At 40.5% G+C, this 23,963-nt stretch overlaps 1 protein-coding gene across 2 annotated transcripts; it reads left to right on the top strand.

Moving 5' to 3' along the window:
• The first annotated feature begins 1,550 nt into the window (after window positions 1-1,550).
• On the top strand, window positions 1,551-17,487 carry EHF (ETS homologous factor). Of its 2 annotated transcripts, XM_075152539.1 has the most exons (8): window positions 1,551-2,923; window positions 5,463-5,708; window positions 6,006-6,065; window positions 8,474-8,542; window positions 8,634-8,702; window positions 11,691-11,750; window positions 15,904-16,099; window positions 16,955-17,487. In XM_075152539.1, the coding sequence occupies exons 1-8, from the start codon at window positions 2,827-2,829 to the stop codon at window positions 17,052-17,054; spliced, it is 897 nt and encodes a 298-aa protein (XP_075008640.1). In that variant the 5' UTR covers window positions 1,551-2,826; the 3' UTR covers window positions 17,055-17,487. The 2 variants fall into 2 exon arrangements, with proteins under 2 accessions (XP_075008640.1, XP_075008641.1); XM_075152540.1 differs by lacking the exon at window positions 8,634-8,702.
• Window positions 17,488-23,963: the final 6,476 nt, after the last annotated feature.

Raw genomic sequence — 23,963 nt, 5'->3', positions numbered from 1 at the left:
TACTATTAATGTTGTTTAGGGATACTATGCAGAACAATTGTCTGCTAGACTGTGACGGGGGAAGAATATTTTAAAGGAAAATAACTGAAATACGAATCTAGGGAAAAGGCTGTCAGAGTGCTTCTTCTCAGATCTCTAACAAGTTTTGGTTACTGCTGGGGTGGAAAAACTATGCAAGACACATGATTTGGTTTATTTAACTATCCACAGCTTCAGTTGCTGAGTCAAAGTGTCACAGGATCTTTTGGGTTGGAAATTCACCTGATTAGTTATGAAGAAGGAAAAATGAGAGTTCACCTGAACCGAATTTTCAGGGCAAAATTACACAGGAGCTTGAACACAGAAATCATGTCAGTTCTTATGCACACATTTCCCAGACACATTTTTATTTGCACAAGTATCAGGCATGAAAATTATGTAGAATTCCAGAAACTGCAGAAGTTGCAGAAGACAAAACCACATAACACAGTACTTGAAATTCTGAGATGACTTCTGAAAATGTGACTTCAGATCAATAAGTTGAAATTCAATATTAAGTGCATACTGTATTTTTTTAAAAAGAAATGAATTTACCAAACTAAGTTCCTAAGAGTGTGTTGCTAATCCTCAAGTTTTATAGTTTTCCCAGAATCTCTGGTATTCTACCTCACCTCTATTTGATACCATAATAAGGTCTTTATCATTAATACTTCATTCATTCATACCTCATTTTCTTAAATGATTAAAACCTAAGTTAAATAAATAACTTGATATATCACCAACCTGTACAATCTCAGGAGTGTATGTCAAACAAAAGATGACTGTCAAACATGCATTACTGCTTAAAAGTTCTTATATATCAAGTGTATGAACTAAATTATATTCATGTTGTATGTTGAACATCTTTATAATCAGTATAATAAATTTAAATGTTTCCTTACACTTTCTCCCTCACAATACTAAGTCAGTTGGCTTTAACATGGGACTAAAAAATGTCTTCTCTTCTAACTTGCATTTATTTACTGACTGATATGACAGTCATCTTTTACTTGGTTAGAGTGGGACAATAGGTATCTCTCTTAATTGTTAATATTCTATACCCTCGCATACCTGCTATGAGAAATTAAATTCTCCTTGCTGGTCACTGAGTCACAGATTGGCTAGAATTAAGAGTGGAAATCAACTGTTAAAACATCCATGGTTTGATTTTGTCATTCTGTATAGCTACAAAAAAAGGCCCTGAACTAGGTTATACTGTAAAGCACCATTCCTTGTGATAAACTTCCTAAGGCTTTGGCTTTTTAAGCAATTCTCAGCAACCTCTCTCTCCCTCTCCCTCTCTAAATATATATATATATGGGGGGAAGGAAGAGAGAGAGACTTGTAACTTTAAAAAGTTACATAATTTATTTTAAATGACAGAGGAAAATATCAACCCAGGTCATTTTCAGGCTGTTCTTTAAAACCAAGGGTGTGAGTGTTTCTCTTGACTCCTTTTCTTCTACCAAAAAGGTTGCTGGTATGAGCTTGTAGGGGGTCAGGCTGTGCTCCCAATGGAACTTTTTCGTTGGCCTCGGTGGGTAAACAGCCAAGACTTTAACTTTCACAAGTCTATTTTGTATTTCATCCTCTTTTTAATTCCAAGGTGAAGTCTAGCTGCATGCACATGCCGTCCTGATGTCTAACGTTTCATTTTTACGGACTTTGTGGCTTTCAATTTAGAATATTTTTGAACATCAGTTTGTTTTTTCTCTGGGTATTTATATAAGAATAACAATCTGAAGCCTTTAAAATATATAACAAATTACTTTCCCAAACTCTTAACGAATGTCTATGGTTATAATATATATTTCTAAACTTTGCGACTTCATACCACTGAAAGATAATGTAAAATATCAAGAATACCTGTAATTGGGGAATTTTGTGTACCTTCACTGGAATGATTAAGCATGTGATAAATATGTGATATTTTTCTAAAATATCATATAAGTAGTTTTTTTTTTTTTAAGTATAAATAAAATAAAGGACAGTTTTACTCATGGTGCTAATGCTAAGATAAGTAGAAAGGAAAGTTTGTGTCACTTAAAAGAGGAAATGCTGTCTTGGGGGTGGTGTTTCTCCAAAATGCTGTTTCTATTACAACAATGGCTGTCTCATTTACAAGATCTTTGACTGTCTGATTTTTTGGTTTGAAATGTATGTTCTGTGACATTTGTTACTGAGAAGTGTTATGGACACTGCTGACACAGATCAGATAAGAAACTGAGTCAGCTGACAAGATATTGCCTGTAATGTTACCTCCCTGTAGCATTAACATGTGGGTCCTTCTTTGTGAGGAAGTTTCTGAATATGGGTTGTTGTCAACTGTATAGTTTAATTTGCAACTATTGAAAAGTCTTTTATCTCTCCCAAAAAAAAGAAAAGAAAAAAAGAAAAGCATGTTTAAACCACATTTCTCTTTAAATTAGACAAAAAAAAGTAAAACCATTTAGTATTTCATTTCTCAAAGCTTGGCAGTTTTCCTGTATTACTCTGTCAGGAGCCTTGTCTTTTCATTCGGCTTCATTTTTGATTACAGATTATTAATTTATGGATGGGCAGCTGTAGAAACTTGCTTCTTGCATATGCAAAGCAATCATGGTAATGTTTATCATAAGGAGATTTTGTGGCAGTGGAAAAGGGGTTGTGGCAACATGTTCTTGATTTCAATTGTATCTTCTACAAATGGAATTGGCTTCCTCACTTCACCTTCAGTGGACTTTTTTCTTTTTTTTTTTTTTTTTTGGCCATTTACCTCTTGGACTAAATACCACTCACTAAGCAAACTGTTTGATTCACTTACAGATCATGATTTTGGAAGGAGCTGGCAGAATGAGTATCAATTCCAGCAGCAATCTACTCCACCAGCAGCCTTCCTGGACAGATGGATATTCCACATGCAATGGTAGGAGGAATTCAACAGCTCTGAGCCATGTTTTTTGGGGGAAGGCACAGGGGAAGGGGCTACTACACCTTTAAGCATGCACAAGTATTATTTTTCAGTAATACTAATTTACTGGAGTTTCACTTCTGGTAAGAAAAATTTTCATTTGTTACTTTATTTGTAAGAAGCTGAACTCGCAACACTAAGTTTCTGAAAGTGACAAGTTTATGGTGCATTTCCTTACTGGTTCTTTTTCTTAAAATGAATTTAGTGGTGTTGAAAGTGCCAGAAGTTCCCTCTCCTCAGTCCAGCATACTTTCTCTCTTACCTTTACGCCTTACGCCTTCTCTGAACCAACATTACTGTTCAATGCTAATCACCCCTCTGGCTTTCCAGGGGAATAGTCTCTTTGCTCCTTTACTGTATTTGCTTTTTCAGCTCAAATTACTAGATAGCTTTCTAATTAGACTGGCATTAGAGCACTAGGTAGCCTGTGATCTGAGAACTTTTCTTTTCTTTTTTCATACTGGTTTCTGATTATATGTATATATGTATATATAAAAATGTGTTAATATATATATTCTTTCTCAGTATAAAAGTATATATATAGACATATATTTATATATACAGTGTTTGATACAATTTTTAAATTCTTTTCATCACTCAGTTGATGGGTAAACCTTAAAATCTAAGCAGACAAACACATACTGCTGTTGTCCTTCTAATCCAAATAATGGTGCAACAAAACTTAAAATTAAAGTTCCCACGCAATGAAACTCTTGTTCTTTTCTATGTGTAATTTCTAAATACATAGGAATACATAAGCGTGCACTTAATAAATGTGCCGACTTGTCTGCAATAGCTTCATGGGGAAAAAAGTCCTGGCTGAGTTTCACTTTGCACAGGATTTCATGAAGGGAAACAGTGGGGTCTGTTTTCATGTTTCCAGTGTGAAACTCTGCAGGATTCACTTATATTTTAGAGGGACAGGAAGCCAAAAGCTCAGACCAGCCTCTACAATCGTTTGCCACTTCACTTCCTTTTACCTGGCTACTCTTTCCTCTCACTAAAGGCTCTCCATTTACATTAGGAATCTAGTGGCCTCTGAAATTCCTTTACCCTTCTGAAATGATGGGAAGATGTATCAACCTCCTTTTCAGGGAATACTTGACGGCTCCATCAAACCTTTATTCTCTGACATACCACACACAATCATTTCCACACTCATTCCCCAAATCCTTCAACAGCAGGATGAGAAACAGTCCTGCAAACTCCCTAAGTTACTGACACAGACCTTGTTGCACAATATTGATAAAGAAACCTAAATAACTGTGGGGCTTTTTTGTTTTTACCTGGAAACTAGCATTGTGCTCTGTATCTCAACCGAAGAGACCTGAGGTCTAGTGGGATCTGAGGGGCGGTGATTTCCTAAAATCCTAACTGTTGTCTGTGGTCCTCTAGCAATACCCACTGTTGTCAGTATTTCTCACAGCTGTGTGGGTAATCTTTTTCTTGAGGAGCCTGAGAATGGACTGGTGCCACATCCTGGAGTGGGGCTACTGTAGAGTTAGGCCATGGCAGTCTTTCCTCCTCCCGAAATTCAACCACCTGTGCAATCTCTCATTCCCTCATCCTTAAACCCTTCATGCGCTTGTGAGCATTTTATCATGCCTCCGTCTCTGCCTGGCATAGTCTATTGGCCTCCTTTCCCAAGGAATAAATTGCACTGAACTCCTTTTGCCAGCCCTTCTATGAGGGCAGACCAAAGCAGTCCTGCCTTTGCTCTTATCTTATATAATTATCCTATCCCCACATAAAATTTCTTTCATTTGCACATGTAAATTATTGTCGTGCAATGACATACAACTGAGAGCAGTTTAAAAGATTGCCAAGAAAAGATTCAGACGTCCTAACAAGAAAATTAGGCAGCTTCCATAACTAAAAATGAATTTTACCACTGCATTCAGAAATCACCTTACCTGACTACAGAAATTATGTGCATTTATCAGAACGCGAGCTCTGTCATGAAGCTGTGGGCCATACTGATAAGCTTTTACTGTGGAACAATATGAGAGTGCCTTGGCTTTTACCATTCTTTGTTTGAATCACACAATTCATATTCAGTCCTTATTAAGTCCTTATTAAAAGAAAATTTCCACATCACATTGTGAGAATTTTGCAAGGCTTTCCCATCATTTTCTGATGCACTAAAACTATTTTCCCACACAAGGATCAACATACTTTTTCAATAGTACTTCTGTAAGGTATCTTCCATCAAAGAATTTTGGTGTATTTAACCAACATTAATAAATTAATTCCTACATACTCAATCTGCCAAGAGAGATGTAATGTAATAATTCCCAGTTTTTAATTGGAAAACTGAGGCAAAAAAAAATAACAATACCTTCTCCAGCAATAGCTACTGAGCTAGTGTTAAGAACTGAGAAAAGAATCTAGATTTGTGGACTTCCAGGGCATGCAATTTAGCTACAGACCTTTCTTGTCATCAACATAATCCCTGGTGCTAACAGAGACAGTAAATACCTATTTTCTTTTCCAGTGTCCAGCAGCTTCTATGGAACCCAGTGGCACGAAATACACCCGCAGTACTGGACTAAGTTTCAAGTCTGGGAGTGGCTGCAGCATCTTCTTGATACCAACCAACTGGATGCCAACTGCATACCCTTCCAGGAGTTTGATATCAACGGGGAACATCTCTGCAGTATGAGCCTGCAGGAATTCACTCAGGCAGCTGGGACAGCAGGGCAACTGCTTTACAGCAATCTTCAGCACCTAAAATGGAATGGTAAATAGATATTAGGCAGAGACGCACATGCAGTGGTCTGAATTCTGGCATCTTCAGAAATTGCTTACGTTCTGGCAGATCTCATTTGCTACGTTTGCTATACTGCTTATACCTCATTCCCTGTATTGCTAAATTGCTTAGATATGACATAAGGCAGAAGTCTGAAGGACCAGGGGAAAGGGTATGTTTCCGGCTCCAGAATTAGGCCTCTGGCTCAGCTGTAGCAGTTGCTGCTTGGAGCTAACACCTTTGATTTCTCTGGGCTTGTTGTCATATGTCCTACCTGCTTTCTTGCAGGCCAGTGCGGAAGTGACATGTACCAACCTCATAACGTCATTGTGAAGACAGAGCAAACAGGTGAGTAACAGTTGGGTAACTTGTCTTTTCATGGTGACAAAAAGGAGAAACTGTCCATTCCAAAAGAGACATATCAAAACACCATTAAATAAAATGGAAAGTGTATCACACAGAATAAAAGAAGTAACACAAATATCAGTTAATGTCTACTTTTTGAAGTTTCAAGTAGTACCACCATATCTTAGTTTGCATGTGGCCACTTTTCCTGGGAGACCTCTGCAGTATCAGCAGTCTATACTGATGTTCAGGGTTGGAATAGTTTGCAGTGCTCAGGGAGTGCAGCTTTGTAGAGGACTTCATTCTATGCTTCATTCAGCAGATTTCAAACAACTATTTTCACAGTATTCTCAGTTTAAAAAAAAGACAGAAAAAATATTTTGTTGTGAAGTGCTATTAATGTTTGAAACATGAGGAAATTCAAAAGAACTTTTAGAGAAAAAATGTTACATTTCCATTTCTTCACATGTTTCACAATGAAACTGAAATTCAGGTAGTATTTTGGTTTGATCAAATCTGCATTTTTCCTGTGGCAGTCTTTTTTTCTAGTGTGTTCATAGCTAGATCCCTTTCTTCCCAGGCCTTTTTTTCACTGAGAAAAGAACTTCAGCTCGGTTCAATCCTTCTCTTCAGGCACGATTATTTTCCTGGTTCCTTTGCCAGAGCACCTCTGTCTGCATCCAAACACTCTCTATCCCACTAGTCCCAGCCTCTTTGTATGTGGGTGTGTTCATGAGCCACGATTTAGTATCTCCTGGCAGAACGAATACAGATTCGTAGCATGTGACATCTCCAACAAATACTGCCAGCCTGTTTATTCAGCTAACCTGGAGGACCCCAGCCTCTCCAGCCAGGGACACTATTCACTTTCTCCTTGCAGCGGGCAAGCATTGCAATCTGCAATCCACTTCTTGCCTGTGCCCGCGTTGTGCGGGTGATGTGCATGTAGCAGCCTCGATGCTTGCCATATAGGAAACTACAGTAATCCTTTAAGTCCTCATTTATGAGATCTTGGTATAATATCACTTCCTCCTCCCACTAGAGGTACACAGTGCAGTGCAAAATACCTCAGCTGCACATCGTGGAAAGATCAAAGCCCAGGACTAACTGATGGTTGTCCTGGCTGTGCTGAATCAGGAGTGGCGTGGGGGGGCTCTCGTGATGCCGACCATGGGCAGGGGGAGTGGGTTTAGTTTCTGCATGGGGAGGAGCAGGCAGTGCAGATTGGGGCTGCTGAGGAAGGGACTCCTTGTGAGCCAGCAGGGACGGGGCTGGTGGTTTAGAGGGGAAACCTGCCTCATCTTAGTAGACCGTCGCAGTTGCAAAGACATGGGTACTGAAAAAGGCCAAAATGGGAAGACAAGCTGTCTCCCCATGTTCTGGCTAGGTAAGGCCTGTTTTCAGAGGCAACATTAGGCAGATCAGGTGTCCAAGCAAGCAAAGGGTGTGTACTATTGTAAGAACACAAGCTCTGGGTGCCCAAACATGCAGCTATTACTTAGCATGTCTGCTAAATTCCTATGTCATAAGTGGTAACTCAGCCAAACATGATGATTTAGCTATAACTCATTTTTGTTTGTTTTTTTTTTTAATTTCATTTATATGAACATGAAAAAAGTTAAGTAAAACCTAGATTTGAACCTTACATCTCATGCTTTCTGACCTGGATTCAAAAGAAAAAGAGTTTTTTAAGGCTTCTGATCTCAAAGATGCACTGTGAAGAGAGTAATTTCCTGATCAATGTACAGGTCATAAAGACAATACTTCTGTTCTGCTTATATTGATCCATCTGACCAGAAGGTCACTAAAAATTATTCATCTTCAATCATGAAGGTCGTTTTTAGGTTAAGGATGGGAACTTGACGTGCCTGGAATAAAATGGGCCTTCATCTAAGATTAGACTTTGATGTTTCTCTCTATGCGCTTACACATGAAGCTCTGTTTCAGAGGGGACTTTCAAGTTCTACCATTGTAGAAATAAATACTCATTATAAACATCCTCCTGTTTTACTAGATATTTGAGAACACTTTAATCTCTATGGCACCAAAGCACTGTCATAATCACCAGGGGCTGAGAATTCAGGTCTGGATTGGGTAGAATTAGAGTTGAGCTGGCATAGGAAACCTCCTTCAAGGGCAGGCATAAATGATATATTAGTCAGAAAAGGAAGACCCTACTACATTATTTCTAAAAGTCAGTGCTTTGTGTAAGTACATTTGCCTGAGTACGCAAAACCCCATTCATAATCTGAGTGAAAGGAAATAATTTTGTGCATAGCCCCTTCACTTCTTGGTTCCCTTCACAGCTCTTTTTTTGCACATTTCTTATTCCCTTGGTGCTCAATAGTCACCTCTGTGCTAAAAAATGTTCTTTTAGTGATCTGATTTTCCTTTTGGTCCTTTACCTTCAGATCCGTCGTTAATGGTGTCCTGGAAAGAAGAGAATTACCTGTATGACAGTGGCTATGGTAGCACAGTAGGTAACTAACATCACAATACTTCATGGATTTCTGAGATGGTTTTATTGTTGTCTGAGGCTCTTACTTTAAATGTCTTCTTTTTGATTCCCAGAGCTATTGGACAGTAAAACATTCTGTCGTGCTCAGATTTCCATGACGACACCTAGTCACCAGCCTCCTGGTAAGGAACTTGTAATTATATTGTTAATTGTTTGTCACTTGTCCCAGAGCTACCAACGTATAATAGTCTCTGTTGTAGGATTGAGTCTGAGCTTAAGTAATTTTAAACCAAGCAATACTGATTCTGACAGCTCTTTCAGTTAGCATTATTACAATAGCTTGCTTTAAAGAAATGCTTCTTTCTTCTCTCTGTCAAGACAAAGAAGATCAAATAATCTGCACTCTCCACATATCTTTTAAAGTGACTGAGTCAAAGGGGAAGATGTTAGTGTCAGAGAGACGAGACTTTCCAGCTCCACCACACTTTTCTGTGGTGTAGCTGGGTATGGGCAAGCAAGTGCCATGTTCCTGCCCAGAAGTGGCTGCATTTCCCTAGTGAGCAGTGGTTCATGCTGATTAGCATGCTAGGTTTGGGGTTGGTCTGGGGGAGCCATAGGGCAGGCACCAAGTGCCCAACTGCACCAGCAGGAGGGCTTCCTGTGGGCACCCGACTCACCTGACAGCAGGGCAGGCACTGCATGCCTCTTCACCCCTCCACAGTGCTTCCACGAAGCAGAGATACAATCTGCCTGCTAAAGGGCAGGAGAAAGAGCAAACCCGTCTGCCGTAGCCCGGCAAAAGTGGAGTCCGGGCACACATGTCGCAGCGCTCTGTGGGCCATGTCCCGGGGGCATGCACCGGGGGTGGAGGTGAGAGAGCAAGACAGTGGGAAAAGAGGAGAGCAGAGATGGCAGGGGAGTGAGACATGGCGGAAAGAAAGGCAAGTCCTCCTTAGGGGGCTGTTAAGCAAACAGACCTGAGGGAGAAAGCAGTCATGGGAGGATGAGAAAGGAAAGCACACTGCTGTAGATGCAGCCTTGCAGGTGCTACCTCTGCACTGGGAGCAACCCTGTGCCTCTGCACATGGATGGCAGTCACAGCCTCTGTGCCTGCCCGTTCGCTGCATGCCCCAGCCTCCCAGCACAGCCAGACTTGGCAAGTGACATACAGTTTAAACTAATGCACTCAGCAATAAATGAAAAAAGAGAGAAAACCTGACCAGGAGAATAAAACCACCAAATCTTAAAAAAAACCAATCAAACACTGTTTGCTTTCTGTGCCACCTCCACCCACTCTCACAAGATGGCTACCAGGATTTTGGTGCTCTCTGACAGGACTGGGGACCTGTCAAGATCCTGGCATGGTGTGTTTACCCGCTGACTGCTTAAGCCTAGAGCTAGGGTGGCACACCAAGGGCACAGCCTCCTGTAAAAACTAAATTTGTATATCCCGTAAAAAAACGGCTCATTCCTGAATCATATGCAAATACTGTGCAACCTTTTGTCAAAAGTTTTGCAAGATAGCTTTGTTGAAACTGCATCATAACTCTTTTCATCTGTCAGGCCCCAGCCTTCTAACATGGCATGTTTGAAACCGGTCTCCACGTAGGAGTGGAGGCAGAGCGGGAGGCTATTTACACAGCTGAAATCCAGAATAAATCACCAGCTAGGCAGAAGGCAACTGAACTTCCAAGAATAAATCTCCAGCTAAGTGGAGCATAATAAACATTTGCAAGCGAATTGTGGGATTTTAAAATAAGAAGGATTTATATAAGAGGGAAAATAAAGGACTGGGTCCTGCTGTCCTCGCCTGGAGTTCCCACAGGCTTTTAATAACATCAGGGGAATGATAATCTGAGGAAAGGCAGTGAAATAAGCCTCATTTTACTTTTTTCCCCCAAGCTGAGTGAGATTCAGGCTAGTTCCTGCCTTTGAGAGTCTGAAGGCAAAATGACTCAGAGCGTGTTTGCTGCTTGGGGGTCAGGGATAATAATTATGTCAGGCTCAGAATAGTGGAGATTAGGCTTATCCTCACTGACCTGTTCAGTTTATGTTTCCAGTTATATATGAATAAAGCAAGTGTGTGAATAGCTTTGCATCTACCTTTTCACATGCAGTTATTGCAGTTGCTTGTGCAAATCTGACAAGTTTCTATGCAAATGAATATTTCCTGTGAGTCATTTTCCCATGCAAATGCCTGGTTTTCATGAAAAGTATGATAATCGTGCATTCATAGAAGCTGGGAAAACGTGCGTGGGACCTTAAGCTTTGCTTTATGGAATTCAGGCACGAAGTATGCTGAAAAGCAAACACAGAAGGGGCTCTCTCTCAGGGCTATCCCACAGATTTTGCGAGACAGAGTGATCAGATGAAAACTATTCATTAATGACAAGAGCCAAGCCAGGCTGTGGTGGTTTGAGGGTAGGAGGGTTGAACGTGCAGATTGCGAGGTAGGTTACAGTCATGAACAGGCAGAACTTTCCTTTTTCTTCATTTCTGAAGAAACGCTTGTGCCAGAAACCCTATTCCTCCTCTGGCTGGTTGCAGGTGATAAAGCACCATCGATGAGAAATGGCTTGTTTCTATGGCTCTGAGCCATGGAACAATATATGCATGTCCAGCTGCCAAAAACTCCTACCAGCGCAGCCTTGTTCCCCCACCCTGCCCCCCCCAACCAACAACACTTTGCCAGTTCATTATGTTTTAGTCAGGTAGGTGTTCTGTGCATTGGTACCAGTGCATACATTTCACATTAGATCATCTCTTCAGAAACAAATAAGCCCCCAAAGATACATGCTACTGCAAAGACTAAGACATAATGGGACAATTCAGGATTCCTTTTATAGACGTGATCATCTTATTTTTCTCTCTCTCACACACACAACATGAGGTGAGGTATTTGTTAATCAAATTTAGGTTTCAAAAGCCAAATGTTTACCTCTGCATTCATTCTTTATTCATCAATGGTCTCTTTGTGAAGTGTGCTGTTTAACATATAGTACAGAAAACAAAACTCTCCCCCTTCCTCCTCGCTTAGATTACCTTCTGAAAAGCGATTGTCTTTAAAAGAGATATTCTTTCTTTTTTGTGGTTTTATTTCTTTCAACCTGCTAGTCAATGGAAAGCCTTTAATCAAATTTACAAATAGGCTTAATTTTCCTTCTCTTCAGATTCTTCAGATGTGAAAAAATCGCAAGATCATACCCCAAAGTCCCACACCAAGAAGCACAGTAAGTCAACATCCATGTTTATAATGGTTGGTGATTGAAGGAAAAGAAACACATTAAAAGCAAATCCCCTTCAGGAGGCAAAAGCAAGCATTTTGAAAGCAAAACTGGTTAGATTGTTACTGTGATTGAATCCTCCAAGGATCTGACTGTTTCTAGTACTGTTTGCTTACGTTATTTTTGACTCAGTATTGTTATACCTTTCAAATTGTTTTTACCTGTGAGGGCTTATGGGGAAGCAACCAGAAACCAGTTGCCTCTGCCCTATGGTGAGCTGGGCTGGTTGACTGGAGTAAAGGAATGATGAAGGAGACCCAGGATTCAATCAGGAAGGTCTGTGCATGGCCATGCCCATGCTCATGCCCATGCCTGCTGGATGCAGCATGCGCCAGAGACCCTGCTCAGCATCTCCTTGCAGAACTTCTCATGCACGGTGTCATGAGCAAGCATCTGCCCCTCAATTCTGTCACCTTCTTCTCCTCTGGGATGAAAATCTTTCCACTCCCCTCATCTGCTTTTTCTGCTAGTTTTGATTCAACCTGACTCTGAAGACAGGTTACCATAATTGTGATTTCTGGACATAGTTCCATTAATGTACTTTACTGAGATATTTATGCTGAAAATATCTTCTGTATGTCTTTTGCATCCTGTGTCATTCCCTATTTGTAATAGAAAACCTTAATACTGGTCCTTCACTGCATTTTGTAGTATTTGATTTCATCCTCTTTCAATATGGTCTCCAGATTATCTGTCTCTTCCTGACTCCTCTTCTTACCCTGCTCTGTCACTTTGCCCAACCAGAACTCCTGAACCTTTTATCTGCACACAGATATTTTGTTTCTTTTTTTGTGTGTATATCAAGGTTGCTAATGAAAGGATTAGATAGGACTGGTCTGAAGACGGACCTGTGAAGAACTGAGGTCACTTGGTTTGTTCAGCTTGGAGAAGAGAAGGCTGAGGGGTGACCTCGTTGCAGTCTACAACTTCCTCAAGGAGGGCAGCAGAGGGGAAGGTGCTGATCTCCTCTCTGTGGTGACCAGCAATAGGACACGAGGAAATGCAATGAGTCTGCATCAGGGGAAGTTCAGATTGGACATTAGGAAAAGGTTCTTCACTGAGAGAGTGGTCAGTCACTGGAACAGGCTCCCCAGGGAAGTAGTCAGAGCACCAAGCCTGTCAGAGTTCAAGGAGCGTCTAGATAGAATCATAGAATCATAGAATCATTAAGGTTGGAAAAGACCTCTAAGATCATCGAGTCCAATCATCAACCCAACACTACCATACCCACTACACCATGTCCCTAAGCGCCTCATCTACACGTCTTTTAAATACTTCCAGCCATGGTGACTCCACCACTTCCCTGGGCAGCCTGTTCCAAGGCCTGACCACTCTTTCAGGAAAGAAATTTCTCCTAATGTCCAATCTAAACCTCCCTTGGCGCAACTTGAGGTCATTTCCTCTTGTCCTATCGCTAGTTACTTGGCAGAAGAGACCAACACCCACCTCGCTACAACCTCCTTTCAGGTAGTTGTAGAGCACAATGAGGTCTCCCCTCAGCCTCCTCTTCTCCAGACTAAACCACTCCAGTTCCCTCAGCCGCTCCTCATCAGACTTGTGCTCCAGACCCTTCACCAGCTTCGTTGCCCTTCTCTGGACACGCTCCAGCACCTCCATGTCCTTCTTGTAGTGAGGGGCCCAAAACTGAACACAGGATTCGAGGTGCGGCCTCACCAGTGCCCAGTTCAGGGGCACGATCACCTCCCTGCTCCTGCTGGCCACACTAGTTCTGATAAGGCCAGGATGCCATTCGCCGCCTTGGCCACCTGGGCACACTGCCGGCTCATGTTCAGCCGGCTGTCAATCAGCACCCTCAGGTCCTTTTCCTCTGAGCAGCTTTCCAGCCACTCTTCCCCAAGCCTGTAGCGTTGCATGGGGTTGTTGTGGCCAAAGTGCAGGACCCGGCACTTGGCATTGTTGAACCTCATACATTGGCCTCGGCCCATCGATCCAGCCTGTCCAGGTCCCTCTGCAGAGCCTTCCTACCCTCCAGCAGATCAACACTTCCACCCAACTTGGTGTCGTCTGCAAATTTACTGAGGGAGCACTCGATCCCCTCGTCCAGATCATTGATAAAGATATTGAACAAGACTGGCCCCAAAACCGAGCCCTGGGGAACACCGCTCGTGACCAACCACCAACTGGATTTAACTCCATTCACCACAACTCTCTGGACTCGGCCGTCCAGCCAGTTTTTTACCCAGCGAAGAGTACGCCTGTCTAAGCCGTGAGCCGCCAGCTTCTCTAGGAGAATGCTGTGGGAGACAGTGTCAAAGGCTTTACTGAAGTCCAGGTAGACCACATCCACAGCCCTTCCCTCATCCACTAGGCGGGTCACCTGGTCACAGAAGGAGATCAGGTTGGTCAAACAGGACCTGCCTTCCATGAACCCGTGCTGGCTGGGCCTGATCCCCTGGTTGTCCCGCACATGGCTTGTGAGCACCCCCAAGACGAACTGCTCCATAGTCTTCCCCGGCACCAAGGTCAGGCTGACCGGCCTGTAGTTCCCTGGATCCTCCTTCCAGCCCTTCTTGTAGATGGGCGTCACATTGGCAAGCCTCCAGTCGTCCAGAACCTCCCCAGTTAACCAGGACTACTGGTAAATGATGGAGAGTGGCTTGGCAAGCTCCTCCACCAGCTCTCTCGGTACGCTCGCATGGATCCTATCCGGCCCCATAGACTTGTGAGTGTCCAGGTGGCATAGCAGGTCATTAACTTCTTCCTCTTGGATTATGGGGGGTTTATCCTGCTCGCCGTCCCTGTCTTCCAGCTCAGGGGGCTGAGTATCCTGAGTAGATGAAGCTCTTAGTCACATGGTTTAGTTTTAGGTAATCCTGTGAGGAGCAGGGAGTTGGACTCCATGATCCTGATGAGTCCCTTCCAACTTGAGATATTCTGCGATTCTAAGAACTCGATCACAGCCTTGGCATATAGAAAAGGTCAGCTTGCCATGCTGGACTAATAGGCTACATTTCTAGTTTCTTCAGTACTGCTCTGTATCATGATCTATTGAGTATGTTACTGAGGTCCAGATAGACTGCGTCCACCACATTTTGTTGGTTCTAGAAAAAATTTATAATAACAAATAAAAACCTTGGATTAGTTGACTGAAATCTACTTCTACTCATATTGCACTCTATACCCTTTTCCATTTACCTTCACATCTTTGACTAGCTTGTTTCCTTCTTAATTTGGCCTAAACCCTTGCATTTTTTTGCAGTCAGACCAAAGGACTGCTATCTTTCTGGCCCACCGTGTCACTGTGTTTGTTATTCTTCGTTCATAAACTACTACATCTGACTTGTTGGATTTATTTAATCTTTTTTTCTTTTTGACCTGGGCTTTCTGATGCTATCTCTACAGTGACTGTGGGATGGATTTGTGCTTAAACAGAGAGGTCTACCTGTTGAACTCAGAGATCTGTTTTTGCCTTTTCTGATATCACAGTCAAACTTTTTATACCCTTTTCACATACAATTTTGGCTAGCCAGTTTTGTCACTATCCCTCTATCCACTCTACACCTTCTTACTTAAGTCTATCTATCTAAGAGACCTGGGACCAAATACTCATTGATGCAGAACGGCATTTCACCTCCTTTGCCTTCTGTCTGTCTTTTAAATGTGCGGAGATTCAGTATCTGCTTCACAATTATCTTGGCTGTTTCATGTACTGCACGATAATATCAGGTTACATGCCATGCTACGGAAGAATATCAGGAAAAATGGGCAAATGAGATGAGAGGAAGACTTAAACATGTTATCTTAAGGGCAGAAACAGTGCCAAAGGCAGAAGGAAGCAGTGGGTGGTTTGGATTCTGCTTCCCCTGGTTGCTGGGGCTCCTACCTGCCTGCCACAGGGCTCAGACTGCCAAAGACTGACACTCACCTCCAGCCTCAGTGTAAAGGCTGTCAGTGTTTTTTGCCTTTTTGCCTATATATCTCTGAACTGGGGGTCCTGCGCTCCAGGAACTGTAGCTTGTCCCTACCGAGTGGTCACCATCTGTAGATGACACACTGTAAGAACATGACATAAAAATGGCAAGCATAGCCAGAAGAGCTCTTTATACACTCCTTCCTACTACCCCCTTTCCTCTTTCAGACCCTCGAGGAACTCATCTTTGGGAATTTATTCGAGATATTCTTCTCAATCCTGAGAAAAACCCAGGATTAATCAAGTGGGAAGACCGGTCAGAAGGTGTCTTCAGATTTTTAAAATCCGAAGCTGTGGCTCAGCTCTGGGGAAAGAAGAAAAACAACAGCAGCATGACTTATGAGAAACTCAGCCGGGCTATGAGGTGAGCAGAGATGTTGCTGTAAAGGACTGGGGCACTTAAAGAGACTACCTGAATGGAGAATCTGATTGACTTTTAAAAATGAATTCTCAGCAGCACCAGTTGCTTTCTTTGACAGCTGAGTCTCTCCCATTAATTTTGAGATTCTAACATTATGTTCTTCTTTGTCTTTTCTTTCCCCTCCTGTTTCTGTATAGTATGAAATATATAATATCTAAAACATACAGACGTGTTATATATATAATATACATGCTGTTGCTGTCCACCCAAACAACCAATGTAGGAAGGAAACATGGTTGTAGCAAGATGAAAGTTCACATGCTACTGAACTGGGAAGGCTTAAATGGCCCAGTAATGGCCAAAGACCTTGTTATTCCCAGCAGTGTTCAGAAACTAGACATACACATCCCCCCATTATCTTAAAATAGGTTTACAAATTCTATGTCAGGATTTTCTTTGCTCTTTGCTTTAACATTTTGAGTATTTTTCCATAATCTATGAAAGTTCAAAATGCATTTTTAAATGGAAGCTGAGATTCTTTCCTGGTCTGATTTCAGATCCTGGCTTATCTGGAAAAAAAACCCCACGGAATCTCATAAGAGTGTGTGATAAATATGCCAATATGCTATGACCTGAAATACGGTGAAATTCGAACTCAGATTATAATTAATAGAAAGTAAAAAGAAGACATCAATTTTTTCTTCTCTGTCTTTCTGTTATAATAATTTTCAGTATTATATATATATCAATAGCAAATAAAGACTTTTCAGCTAGCTGAGGGATTACTAGTTGGCAGTGGTCTTTTAGGACTGCACATGATTTAATCTTAAATCTTTTTGTATGTTTTTATTTTAACAGATACTATTATAAAAGAGAAATCCTGGAGCGTGTGGATGGTCGGAGATTAGTATATAAATTTGGAAAGAATGCCCGTGGGTGGAGAGAAAATGAGAATTAAATATGACAAGAAATAACATTTAAAACACCTGGATGTAAATATTCAAAGACTATTTTCTTATATTTATGTACCAAACTGGGGTGAAAAACCAATTCTACTTCTGTCGGGAAGAAGGAACATTATCATTATTGGTGTTAAAATTATTTTATTTGAAGTATGTCCTGTATGGGGAAAAAATGTACACAGTTTTCTGTGATATAAGATAACATTATAGAATTATGATTAATTTTCCCTTCTTGTGAAGTTTTTATCTTTTTTTTTTTAAATCATACAGGCATAATGTGATTTATGAGTCATGCAAAGAAAGGGAAGGAGCGAAATACTAGGGCATTTAGGGAGTATGATAATCTACTTTGGAAGGCAACTATAAGTGGAGGAAACAGTGAAGCATCTCTGAGCCAAGTAGTCTTCTTCCATAGTCAACTGGTTTATAGCTTTCATTGGCCAATAACACTTGTTCCTTCCCTCCTGAGTGTTTTAACACTTCGTTGGCTTCCAGTTGGTTTTGTTCAGTCAGACGATGGGTTCCTTTTCAGTTAGCTTATCCCAGCTGCAGAGAGCAGTGGCTCTGCAAGGTGGCTGTCAGCATTTATTTGGAGAACCCATACTACCTCCACCACTCAGACCTTCTTTTGTAGGCAGAAGTTTAGGACCTGACCTTCCCTGGTACAGAGTATCCTCCCTAATCTCCAAAGGGCATTCAGCTCATCCCAGGAAAAGGGCTATTTGTTTTTAACTAACATCTTTGAGGTGAACTGCAGGAAGAGAGTCAATCTCAGGGACCAAAAGCTATTGAAGGAAGATGACTGTTTTCTGACTGGGCAAACTTACTAAAAGGTACCATTTTCCCAGTAGAAATATTAATACTCCTCCCACCCTGTTATATTCCTAATTAAAGCATTCAAATCCATGCAATATGAAGCAGTGAGGAGGTGGGCAAGCAGAACATATATTAATCCCATAGCATGAGGGAGCACTCTCCCCAGTTCCTTCAAGTCGTATGGTCCTCCTGGCAGATCAAGTCTCACTTTCAAAAAACCTTTAAGAAATGCAAAACTCCATTGCATGTAAAATATTAGTTCCCTTTGCTTTTTTCAAGTCTAACTCCATATTGTATTTGTCAACTGTGCTTGGGATTCTTATTTGGAGAAAAAAACACCAACATAAAGACACTGAGATTTTGGGGACATTCAGATCTGATGGCTCATCTCTAGCAGTGCTATGCGGAGACTGATCGTTCATTGGCAGCTTTTTCTTTCTCCAAGTCACAAATGCTTCCTACTGGCACCAAGCACATGCAGAACATGGGGAAATAAAAACTAGAGGAGGCAGCACTTCACCAGGTCACTGAGTACGTGAGATGTGGGAGTTGAGAAACAGGATTTTCTTGGTGATGTTAACAGAGGTGAAACCAAGATCGATTCCAACTCATTTTTTCAGGGATGGGGAATTTGGAAAACAATAACAGGGGCTGACAAGTCCAGGACAAAAAAAAAAACAAACAAAAAAAAGAAAATAAGAATATTAAATCCATCCAATATCCATTTCATCAGGTGTCCCCTGGATTTGAATCCATATTAACTTGAAATGCAGCAAGGTACAGATGGAGGTTGTAGGATATTCCCTTTTTTGTTTGTCTTAAAAGTAAATAGAGATGAAACCAAGAGACAACAGAAGTATCAAATGTGCTTAGCAACAATTTGTAGGCAAACATGAGAACCTAACTTGTTATCTATACATGTAGGGCATGTCAAACAATAACACCACCTCCTACACTGTGTATGTCAGAGCTGTCACCATCAATTACCCATACATGACAATTTTTACTTTTCATAACCTGGGTGGAGAGAGGTTCATCTTATTTACAAATCAAATAACAAGCCTCTGTACTTCAAAGCATTTTGTGTCTCTCAGTCTCTCTCTCTCTTTTCTTTTTTTTTTTTTTTGACTGTGCTAGCCTTGCTTGCTTTTGCGCAACTCAATAATTTCCTTTTTTCAGTTTGATTAGCTACATTCCACTTCCTTCCTTCATTTTGTAGTTCATATAACAAGAACCAGGCCACCAGAGGAGGAGAGCACCTTCACTTTACTCCAAAGACCATTCCTTCCCCCCACCCCACAGTTATTTGCAGCCCTTTGCTCCATGCTCTTCACCCTCCTCCCTCCCCGCCCCCCCAATCCACACCTTCGGTGAAAATCTGAAATCAGTGGTACCATCACAAATCCGCAATACTGTTGTACCTTATCTCAGGTTAACATACATCTTACAGCAACTGACTGTAATGTCTTCATAAAGCTGCTTTCTACCAGATCTCTCAATTGAACTTGTGATATACACGTGTCACCACTTGGTTACTGAGCAGCAGCTAAACCTGCTTTTAAAGGTTTTGAAAGATAAAGCTTTATTTAGATAATACTGTATAAATCTAGAGAGTGATTTACGCTGGGGTGCAGTATAAATGCCAGTCTTCCACTGTCGAGTCTTTCAGCACGTTGAAATTGTGCAAATTTCTATTCCCACTCTGCAGAACTTTTCAGACTAAGTACTTGTCATTCAGCATTACAGTAGCACAAAGTTGGAATAGAAGCCAGCCAACATTTACTCTGTTTTACAAATATATTAACCTTTGCCTAAAACAAACACAAAGGACTGCTTAAAACTACAGTTCTTGCCAAGGACAGATGCAACCAATCAAAGGGAGTCTTTTCACCAGACCTAAGCAAATGGAGAAAATGAAGAGATGAATGTTTATGTAAATTACTATTTAAACAAAAAGCATTTCTGATTGCTCTTTTATTTTATATTTCAGAGGCTGAGCAATCATATTTTTAGATGTATCCTTTAAGTTAGCAGCTGCTGAACTGGTAGCACCATGTGTATAGATTTTTATTGTACCATAATTTTTCATATGTATAAAACTCTAGATAGGAAAGTATATTATATTTATATAGTTACACGCAAATCACAATGTCAAAGGTGTTGGCATGAGCACTCTCAAACTATATTTTCTGCACAAAATTAGAGCAACTTACTCTAAAAACATCCTGAGAAACTGTATGTAGGCTGATGAACTACACAGACATTAAAACGTTTAGTTACATTTTCATCTTTCTTTCTGCAGCACACTGCATAATTCCTGCTTGCTTCTCACAGCATCATCTTCAATGTATACATGTGGAGACAAATCCGCGTTAGATATTTCACTATTGCCATTGTAAATCTCAGCTTGGAGACTATGTATTACAAACTGGTTCTAAAGACTGTTTCTATTTTTGTGGATATTATATAAAGTCAAATAAAACACTCATGAAAGAAATTTTCTGATGAATGTTTATCTTCACTTTTTTGTGTCTTGAGATTGGAAGTGACTAATATGAATTCTTTCAATACTGGAGAATATTTCAATATTGGTGAAAGGACTGATGTAACTACCACAAAATCCAATAGCTTAAACTTATTAATATAGCCCATCTGTTGTGAAGATACTGGATTTCCAAACCTGTTTTATGTCTCACGGTCCTCGCTGGAATACTCGATTATGTCGACACAGCTAGATTGCCTTTCTTGTTCGGCTGCTAAACTTTACAAAGGTCTTACTTCAGCACTGATTTAACTTCAAGATATTTTGAAGTGTGTGCAAGGGCTAGGCTGATTAAGGATGATATTACTCACACTAAGCATATCCTTTAATGAATCAAAGCAGCTAAAACTATGAAAACCTGTCCTCTGTGCTAGTTTTTCATCTAAGTGGTGGCTACAAAAACACTCAATGAACAAAAAGAACATCTCTCCTTATTTGGTCTGCAGCTTGAGGAAAAAAGGTGAAAACCCCTATAATTAAGAGAAAGTCAAAGTGGGCCTGTATGGCATTTAAACTTTGTGGGGGACTGTGGCTGTATCAGTATGGTGCAAGGGTGCAGTGGGTGGACCTGTAATGAGCCAACCAAGGCAGCGTGGGGCACCATGGTGGTGCAGTGTGGCATGCCTGCTGCAGTGACCTGTGCTTGTCGCTGTGCCAGCATGTCTGGAGTTGGGCTTGAATCTCAAACTGTGAGCTTCACTGCAATGGGACAAATCACACTGTCATGCTCTATAATCTGCAAACGTGCTTAATTTTAAGCAAGTGAGTGATTCCACTGTATTTGAAATTATGCATATGGATGTTTGAGGATGGTGGCTTTAAAAGTGTTCAGTCTATATTGAATCAGCCTATAATGGAACCCAGAATTTCAACGGGCTCCAAAAATTATGTCCACCTAAGTAGGAGAATATATTTGAATTTTAAATACAAGTACAACCCCCATGTTTAGCATGCAAAACCAGGCCAGTGCCCTGAAAGGGTTGTCATAGTTTGAGAACTTGGGAGTCCCAAGCCAGGTTTCAAAAGGAATTGGAACCAGATTTCAAGCAAGTTCAGACTGAATTTTAAATAAGCACACAGCTGGTTTTCCAGTAAATGGTCAGACCTTTGGTTTCAAGCAAGCTGGGGCCAATATTTGAGACAAAGACAAATAAGAATATTGTTTGGAAGCATGCAAATACACACTAAAAAAACCCCAAACCTCTTCTTTGGTTGTGACTTAAAATCAAGCAAAACTTCAGCTTTCAGCTGCATTCTAAAGCCATATGAAATAAAAATTCAAGGCAAAATTCAGAATTTGCAAATCCTATGTAAATTGAGAACAAGTAAGAGGAGTACTGTAAACAGAGTCTACCAAGCTACATCTAAACCTGATACAAATTTGTGGGCATGTCTGCATCAAGGACGAGTGAGAATTGCTTCAGGTAAGTGAAATCTGGTACTGCAGAAAGATGAGCAATTAAGAGTTACCAATACTAATAGCTTCCAGGAAGTGTAAGTAGGATAATTATAATAATTTGAAAGATAGATTATCTATCTGGGTTTTCAGCATTTGCTCCCTTGCTGATGGAGCTTTTCACAATGCGGTCTAAGTCCCGAGCTTTGTGCCAGCCAAGAATTTCCTCCAACAACCACTTTTGCTGCCTTTCCCCAGATATTTAACTCCTTCAGTCACCTGACTCTGTTTCAACACATGAAAATGTTAGAGAAAATAATAGGGCAAGAAAAAAAAAAGGCAGGAGAAGCAGATGGCCAGGTCTTACTGCACCAAACAGTTCTGTGTGGAAATACAAAGGCTGTATGCACAAAAAAAGTTGATGACATCCAAGTCAGTCTATTTATAGTCTTTCCATCAGAGGTTGGTTGCAAAAATTGAACATAATTTGTGTTTACAAGTTTAATTATAACTGTAAGGAGAACAAGAAATTAGAGTAATATGTGCAGTGCATAATCTTGTGAGCCTAAAAAAAATATTTAATTATGAAATTAAAATGACAGAAGCACTACTACTGCTGAAGAATTTCACCCCTCTGTCTTCAGAATGGTGTGATATTCTCCTTTGCTTTCATCTTGTTTTGAATTTTCAACAATAAGGTTCAGTCTCAACACAGAGAATGAAGAGGGAGATGGATGATCTGTAATGCTGTAGCAGGTATTGCAAAACAAATAGGCAAATTCTAGCTTCTTCTTCCTAAGCTTTTTGGTTCCTTATTCAGCATTTATAATGTTCCTGGGAACACGGTGCTTTGTGTGAGGTTGGGGATAAATTTAGTCTAAATATGTGATGTCACTAAAATGAAAAGGAAAAATAAAATTATTTTTAAGATTGCAAATATTCTTTTTCTACTACTGAGGTTCTAATGCATCTGCCCCAATTAGTTATTATACCATGTAGTATTATTTTTCTTGAGGAGAGACTGTTAACTTGAATAGCTAAATCTGGTTTAAAAGGGCTGATTATTGCTGTGAGAAATTTGAAACACGCTCAAGTACTTACATTTTAATTTAAGTAAACCTGTATTGTTTCTGCAGGAAAGGCATAACACCAAGATATTTTTTACAAGACTATTTTCATGTTCAAAAGCTCTCATTGGCAAATTTTGTTACTGAAAACCAACATACCAGGAAAATAAACAGCACAAAATAAATCAGGGGATTTTTTTTTGCCATTTTATTTTTAACTGTTGAGAAAAGGTTATGTAGTAACCTTCCTTTTATCATTTTGTTTCTGCCTTTTACATTATAATTGTTGCACCAGCAGTGAATCTGATTTAATGAATGGAGTCACCCTTTAAAAAATATTTTGTATTTTCTATATCCTATCGAGCAGATGAAGACACAGGGAAATTTTAATTACTGACAGGACCTGTTGAATATCTTTCTCTGTAAAGACACATAGACTTGGGACATATGCATGCCGACATACCCTAGATGGGATGTTCCCACAGGAACTGGCTTGACTAAATCTCTTAAAGAAATTGTTACATTAATAAGATTTGACTAAAGATCTGTTAAGCAAACCATTCAGCAATAATAACATAAATTGAAACCTGGTAAGAAGCCCCAAAAGCAGACAGACTGCCAAAGGTAGCTCCAAGAGGAGTGCTGGTGACACTTTTGTACCTCTCCAGTGACTCACCTGTTTTTAGAAGTTACAAAGATAAACACAGAGTTGTAAGCAACTTTAATTATGAAGCTTGAGACTGTATGAAAATCCCACGCTCACTACGTTGTCATTCAGCTGCTCCTCACTGGAAAGTTTTTTCCGGTTTGAGGTTTTTTTAGAAGAACCCTGTTAATGAAAATTTCTGGGTAAAAATCAACTGTACCTGGCAGTTGGAATTATATTTTGCTTAAAATATTATGGTTCACAGCAGATCTGACATAAGCAATCATATCTTTTCATTAAAATTAAACTAACTAAGGATCTGCCCCATGAATTTTACATCCTGATGGATCATTGCTGCTACCTTGCTTATCTTCCTTTCTACCACAGGACCTCCATCACATTTCACTGTCATCCCCGATGCATGTCCCTAATATCTAT

Source organism: Calonectris borealis, chromosome 5, assembly GCF_964195595.1.
Source record: "Calonectris borealis chromosome 5, bCalBor7.hap1.2, whole genome shotgun sequence".
Classification (NCBI taxonomy): Eukaryota; Metazoa; Chordata; class Aves; order Procellariiformes; family Procellariidae; genus Calonectris; species Calonectris borealis.
The sequence above is the reverse complement of the archived record's forward strand: the minus strand, read 5'-3'. Positions and strand labels throughout refer to the sequence as shown.

Excerpts from the sequence above, each read along its gene's own strand:
- EHF (XM_075152539.1), top strand. The coding sequence starts at position 2,827 with ATGATTTTGGAAGGAGCTGGCAGAATGAGTATCAATTCCAGCAGCAAT. Across the intron at positions 2,924-5,462 it reads TGGATATTCCACATGCAATG|TGTCCAGCAGCTTCTATGGA; the intron begins GTAGGAGGAATT and ends TTTCTTTTCCAG. Across the intron at positions 11,751-15,903 it reads GTCCCACACCAAGAAGCACA|ACCCTCGAGGAACTCATCTT; the intron begins GTAAGTCAACAT and ends TTCCTCTTTCAG.